The sequence below is a fragment of the Panulirus ornatus genome, chromosome 47, assembly GCF_036320965.1.
Source record: "Panulirus ornatus isolate Po-2019 chromosome 47, ASM3632096v1, whole genome shotgun sequence".
In the NCBI taxonomy this organism is placed as follows: Eukaryota; Metazoa; Arthropoda; class Malacostraca; order Decapoda; family Palinuridae; genus Panulirus; species Panulirus ornatus.
This window is the reverse complement of record NC_092270.1, coordinates 20,312,440-20,319,939: the sequence shown is the minus strand read 5'-3', so window position 1 is coordinate 20,319,939 and position 7,500 is coordinate 20,312,440. Positions and strand designations below refer to the sequence as shown.

The 7,500-nt window shown below is 52.7% G+C and overlaps 1 protein-coding gene across 1 annotated transcript in view; it reads left to right on the top strand.

Annotated features, from left to right (window-relative positions):
* Window positions 1-7,145: 7,145 nt before the first annotated feature.
* LOC139763714 (uncharacterized) overlaps window positions 7,146-7,500 on the top strand; it is a 43,875-nt gene continuing 43,520 nt past the window's right edge. Inside the window, exon 1 of the mRNA XM_071690037.1 lies at window positions 7,146-7,268. Within this exon, the coding sequence (XP_071546138.1) occupies window positions 7,146-7,268 (123 nt within the window). The remainder of the gene's footprint in view (window positions 7,269-7,500) is intronic.

The window sequence follows — 7,500 nt, the reverse complement described above, 5'->3', positions numbered from 1 at the left end:
CCTTATAAGGACAAGCCGACAGGAAATACCTGTATGTTCTCTGTCTAAAATCTGTATATATATATATGTATTAGTTCCCAAGTGCACTTTCGTGTCATAATCACATCATCAGGGGAGACACAAGAGAGAAATATAAGTCAGTTGATATACATCGAAGAGACGAAGCTAGGACGCCATTTGGTAAACATGTATATCAACTGACTGTTATATTTCTCTCTTGTCTCTCCCCTGATGATGTGATTATGACACGAAAGTGCACTTGGGAACTTTTCGTGTTTCATTTTCCCCGTGGACTCATAGGAATATCTTGATCACACGCAAAATTGTGATCCTTTCCAATATATATATATATATATATATATATATATATATATATATATATATATATATATGGCCTGACCTTTGATCTGAGCCTTAACGACCTCAGGTCAAAGGTCAAAGGCCGTTTTGCCGAAGGGTCGTTGTTCCCGCTCAAGGGTCTGGTTAAGTCGTCCTCCTCACAGATAACCAGAGGCACTGCAGACCATGATGATGGTGAGTGGTGATGGTGAGTGATGGTGGTGAGGGGAGACGAGGTGGTATCAGCTGGGACGATCGAGGGCCATGGCAAGGTCCATAGTCAACTTGTACGGATCTGGGTTCTAGTCGCCAAAATTCCCTCTTTTGGCTTTCCCTCCTCAGTTCTCCCAGGTTTAGACCGTATTCCCAGGCCGATATGTCTCCCTTGCTGTGGATGGATCCACCTTTTCCCTCTTCTTCCCTATGAGCATCAGTGTCTCTCGGTGTTCACTCCTGTTCCCGTGAACCTCTCTTCTTTGTATCAACGATTTTGCCCTCTTCAGCTGGTACCCCAGTTGACCCCATGCACTGGCGCCCAAACACTGCATTCCTCCACCTTATCTCATCTGTTCCATTTCCCCCCCAAGCAGGATCTTCGTCACATCCCGTCACAGATACCTCAGTAAACACACATTTGGACAGAGTTGATCCCATGCTAACCTGGTTAAGTTTAAATGTCCCCGAGGCCCATTTTCTATCTCATTATTCGTTCCAAAAACGCCTCACAATTTTCCCTTATCGTTTGATAGATATACGATGCCAGGGGACAGTAAATGTACTTGATATCATTGTAACATCTTATCTATTTAGGAGACCCCCCCTCTCGCTACACAGATAACTGAGGGTTGCCTCAAAGAAAATGGGGGATGGGGAGTCTCGTGTTCACATGATAGAAATTCTTCTTTTCTAAACAGTTGATCTGATTATATATACTAAAGATGGTTTGGGTCTTGTGTGATCACTACTGCTCCAACAGCTGGATAGCATCCACCTCTATCTCACAGCGAAAGAGAGAGAGAGAGAGAGAGAGAGAGGTTAGGCCCTTATCTTTTCTTCGTTGACAAAATCGAGTGGAAAGAAGTCCTTTTAATCAGTCCTGCCTGCCTGATATCAAAAAATAAATATATATACCCATTTCGCCTTACGCGTCAGTGTTGGTTCACTTTCTCTCATCTTCAGAATTTCTTCCAGTTTTTGGTCTCGAGGGTTGGCTGGTTGTGTGCCCCCCATCTACCCACCGTTAGCTGGACCGCGTCGCGCAGCAAGCTACTGTGTCTTGTAATGACTGCTATTGGTGGTAGCTCAGGGATGGGTCACCCATCATGGATGGGGGCCCCCTCAGTCATGTCACCCATCATGGATGGGGGCCCCCTCAGTCATGTCACCCATCATGGTGGGGGCCCCCTCAGTCATGTCACCCATCATGGTGGGGGGCCCTCAGTCATGTCACCCATCATGGATGGGGGCCCCCTCAGTCATGTCACCCATCATGGTGGGGGCCCTCAGTCATGTCACCCATCATGGTGGGGGGCCCTCAGTCATGTCACCCATCATGGTAGGGGCCCCTCAGAGTCATGTCACCCATCATGGTGGGGGCCCTCAGTCATGTCACCCATCATGGTGTGGGCCCTCAGTCATGTCACCCATCATGGTGTGGGCCCTCAGTCATGTCACCCATCATGGTGTGGGCCCTCAGTCATGTCACCCATCATGGTAGGGGCCCCTCAGAGTCATGTTACCCATCATGGTGGGGGCCCTCAGTCATGTCACCCATCATGGTGGGGGCCCTCAGTCATGTCACCCATCATAGTGTGGGCCCTCAGTCATGTCACCCATCAGGGGCATGACCATGGCAGTTCATGAGCCGTGGTTTACACTTTTGTAAACTCCAGGTAAACCTTTGATCGTAAACTCCAGGTAAACCTTTGATCCACCTCGCAGGCAAGACCTTGCTTGCCTTGAGCCACGTCAGTGTCAGGGGATGCGTCAGCGCCTGCTGACGTCGCTGACGGTGACAAGAACGAGGAAGGGTCGTGGACACTTGTCTCCTCCTTCTGTGTTGGTTTAAGACATGGCCATACGTCAGCTGAGGTCCCCCTCCCTCACCAGCCGTCCATGTACTTCATGTGTCAGTAATTTATGCAGAGAGAAAAAAGAAATTAATATATGGTCTTTGATAATACAGAGGCTGACACTTGGGAAGGTGGAGTTTGCATGTACGACCTTTGGTTTATGTACACAACCACCAATTGGCGTCGCAGACCAATACATATATTCGTAAGGTTCTGGTATATTTTTTCTCCTGGGAAATGGGATGATGAAGATGTAGGGCTGGAGTGTGTGAGGGAGGGAGGGATCTCACACCCTGATGGAGCAAGATTGGAATCTAGGGAGAAAAGGCAGATGGTATGGCTGAAATTAAGACCTGGGCAGAAATGAGCAGTTTATTTAGGAATATGACCTGCCAATGGACCTCTGTGCAACCATGGGGTTGATGAAGGGTCACAGGAGATTCTGTCCCTCTTTTTAAATAGGGAGTTACTGATGGATGCCTTTGATCAGGGTGATGGAAAGAGGTGAGTCAGAGGAAAAATAAAGACTGTTCTATGTATATATGTCTGAACTCGAGAAAACTAGACATGTGTAAAGTGTATATAGCCAAGCAGCGCTGGAAAAAAGGCATACGAAGGAAAGGATAGAGCACAGTGGAATGAGGAAGACAGAAACAGGATTGGAACAAGACAAAATAGATTCGGAATCTCTCAATGATGAATAGATGGCTTCACGAGGGATTCGAACCACGTAAAGGCCATGGCTCTTGTACTCCATGAATATGTGCATAAAATATTTGAATAAAGATATATAAAAGATCAAAGTCCCAGTGTGAGAGGCACCAAGGTCTTGCTTGATGCATCTTGAGTGTGTGAAGTATTATCTGGCTTAGGGGAGAGAGAGAGAGAGAGAGAGAGAGAGAGAGAGAGAGATTGTCTCTCTCTGGGCTGAGTGAGTGCCACTTGCACACTCTCCCCGGAGCTTGAGGGCAAGAGAGACTCCACTGGTGGCTGGAGGATTACTTCAGCAGGAAGAACGGCGGAAGGACATATGCCAGTGGTGCGAGTTGCCACTGGATTGGAGTAGCCAGTGGGGAGTTCCCACAGCCCTTTGTCTCTTGAGCCTTCTGGTATTCCCTGTCTACATACGTGGCTTGTTAGAAGTTAGAAAGTCATATGTTAATATGTATGTGGACGAAGCTAACTTCATGTTAGAAGTTTGGAATGTCCTCGACCAACAGTTGACAATGATAGACGAAGCAAAGCTCCAGATTTGGTCAAATGCATGACTGCTGTGGTTCAACCTAGGAAAATGCAAAGTTATGGGGCCCTGGGTTTAGCTGACGTGAGACCAAGCTATGGCGACCATTTCGTAATAAACAAATGTTTGGCATTGTAGAAATCCTAACCCGGAGGGGACTTGACCCCAGGACCCACATGAGGAAAGATGGTAATGTGTCCATGGCGTCTAGGGACTGGGACAAGATATGCAGGGGAACGTGCCACCTGGGGCATGAAAGAATTGTCCTCACCTGCGGACAGATGTCCTCGTAGGCGGGCGAAGTCCCCGGACGCCCCTTGTTGGAGTGGAACAGAGCCATCATGTGTCCCACCCCAGCTGGTCGAGGGAGACAGTTCGCGACAGCGTGAAGCTGGCGAACCAAGGACTCTACCAGCTATTGTCCTTGAAGGGACCTCTTGAACGCTACAGGGAGGGGACACCAGCCCTGGACTTCGACGTGAGGAGAGGAAGTCGAGGAAAGACTTTAGGGGGGACTTGGATACGTCAACTGACGGGCGGCGCGGTGAATGTAGGCGAGTGGAAAGGGAGGTGGACAGGATGGTAGAGAAAGGTGGGAGGGATGTGGCCTCTCCACCAAGGTGTGGCACCTCCCTCCCAGTGCTGGTGCTGAGAGAGAGAGAGAGAGAGAGAGAGAGAGAGAGAGAGAGAATTCTCACATCAAAGACTCGCTCCCTCGAGGCAAACCCTGGGGCCATGGCTGTCACATTTCAACAGCTCATTTAACACCATGAATGTGTGGCGGCGGGAGAAGAAGAAGAAGGAGAACTTTGCATGACTTGGAAAATACCTCTGTCGACTATTGTGCGATGCTGAATTGCCGTTGTGGAACCTTGCCTTAAATAGCCATGGCGCACGGTTGTCGTAGACGGACGGTAGATGTATATTAGGGTAGAAAATGTAGATGAATTGTCAAGGGTAGATAGCGTTCTACAGTTGGCTCCGGCCCGCACACACACACACTCGCTTCCTCTCTACCATTTTTCTAAGTGCGTGATTTGTTTATTTCTTGGTTGGCCAAGCGAGCGAGTGACAGGTAGGTGCCAGAGGAGGCCACGACCAAGGGCGCCGCCCCCCCTTTGGCCATCAGCAGCGAACACAAACACACCCGCACCCAAACACCTTCTGCGCCCCGACCTTCTCCCCCTCGTCTCTCTACTGCAGGAGGTAGAAAATCGTCTCATGCCCTTGGGGGTCAGGCACTGTGCCTGGCCCCGCCCTTGGCAAGGTCAGGTGGGGCATCCATCACGCCAGTGCCAAGGCTGGGGGCCCCCACCTCAGGCCCCTTGGGCCTTGCTCGCAACACAAGTACGAAGCATCAAAAAGTACAGACGTGGCCCTGTGTGTGTGTGTGTGTGTGTGTCCATCTTTCTCTCTTCAAAGTATTTTTCTGCCATGTGGGGGGCGAGATGTGGGGCCCCCCCTTTTTCAAGGGGGGGCCCACATCTGCAGCCTTGCGCTGGGTCGCATCGGTTGCCGGATGCAAAATAGAAAAAGATATCTGAGAGATACTACTGAAGAAGGAGGAGTGGGGTGTGGGGGCCATTTCATATTGTATTTACATGGTACAAGGAAGGTGGTGTTCTGTAAGGTCGTGGGGTGGGGGCTGACACCATGGTATGTGGGGACCTGGGGGGCTGACACCATGGTATGTAGGGACCTGAGGGCTGACACCATGGTATGTGGGGACCTGGGGGGGCTGACACCATGCTATGTGGGGAGCTGACACCATGGTATGTGGGGACCTGGGGGGCTGACACCATGGTATGTAGGGACCTGAGGGCTGACACCATGGTATGTGGGGACCTGGGGGGCTGACACTATGGTATGTGGGGACCTGGGGGGCTGACACCATGGTATGTTGGGACCTAGGGGGCTGACACTATGGTATGTGGGGACCTGGGGGGCTGACACCATGGTATGTGGGGACCTGGGGGGCCTGACACCATGGTATGTGGGGACCTGGGGGGCTGACACCATGGTATGTGGGGACCTGAGGGCTGGCACCATGGTATGTGGGGACCTGGGGGGCTGACACCATGGTATGTAGGGACCTGAGGGCTGACACCATGGTATGTGGGGACCTGGGGGGCTGACACCATGGTATGTGGGGACCTGGGGGCTGACACCATGATATGTGGGGACCTAGGGGCTGACACTATGGTATGTGGGGACCTGGGGGGCTGACACCATGGTATGTAGGGACCTGAGGGCTGACACCATGGTATGTGGGGGGCTGACACCATGGTATGTGGGGACCTGGGGGGCTGACACCATGGTATGTAGGGACCTGAGGGCTGACACCATGGTATGTGGGGACCTGGGGGCTGACACCATGGTATGTGGGGACCTGGGGGGCTGACACCATGGTATGTGGGGACCTGGGGGCTGACACCATGGTATGTGGGGACCTAGGGGTCTGACACCATGGTATGTGGGGACCTGGGGGCTGACACCATGGTATGTGGGGACCTAGGGGTCTGACACCATGGTATGTGGGGACCTGGGGGGCTGACACCATGGTATGTGGGGACCTGGGGGGCTGACACCATGGTATGTGGGGACCTAGGGGTCTGACACCATGGTATGTGGGGACCTGGGGGCTGACACCATGGTATGTGGGGACCTGGGGGGCTGACACCATGGTATGTGGGGACCTGGGGGGCCTGACACCATGGTATGTGGGGACCTGGGGGCTGACACCATGGTATGTGGGGGCTGACACCATGCTATGTGGGGACCTGAGGGCTGACACCATGGTATGTGAGGACCTGGGGGGCTGACACCATGGTATGTGGGGACCTGAGGGCTGACACCATGGTATGTGGGGACCTGGGGGCTGACACCATGGTATGTGGGTACCTGGGGGGCTGACACCATGCTATGTGGGGACCTGAGGGCTGACACCATGGTATGTGGGGACCTGGGGGCTGACACCATGGTTTGGGGGGCTGACACCATGGTATGTGGGGACCTGGGGGGCTGACACCATGCTATGTGGGGAGCTGACACCATGGTATGTGGGGACCTGGGGGGCTGACACCATGGTATGTGGGGACCTGAGGGCTGACACCATGGTATGTGGGGACCTGGGGGCTGACACCATGGTATGTGGGGACCTGGGAGCTGGCACCATGGTATGTGGGGACCTGGGGCTGACACCATGATATGTGGGGACCTAGGGGCTGACACTATGGTATGTGGGGGGCTGACACCATGGTATGTGGGGACCTAGGGGCTGATACCATGGTATGTGGGGACCTAGGGGGCTGACACCATGGTATATCGGGACCTAGGGGCTGACACCATGGTATGTGGGGACCTGGGGCTGACACCATATGTGGGGACCTAGGGCTGACACCATGGTATGTGGGGACCTGGGGAGCTGACACCATGGTATGTGGGGAGCTAGGGGGCTGACACCATGGTGTGTGGGGACCTGGGAGGCTGACACCATGGTATCTGGGGACCTGAGGGCTGACACCATGGTATCTTGGGACCTGGGGGCTGACATTATGGTGTGTGGGGACCCAGAGACTGACACTATGGTATGTGGGGACCTGGGGGCTTACACCATGGTATGTGGGGACCTAGGGGCTGGCACCATTGTATGTGGGGACCTAGGGGCTGGCACCACTGTATGTGGGGCTTGGGGATGGCAGTTTTCAGCGTTTGTTGGCAGTGTTCAGCGTTTGTTGGCAGTTTAACGTTTGTTGGCAGTGTTCAGCGTTTGTTGGCAGTGTTCAACGTTTGTTGGCAGTGTTCAGCGCTTGTTGGCAGTGTTCAACGTTTGTTGGCAGAGTTTAGCTG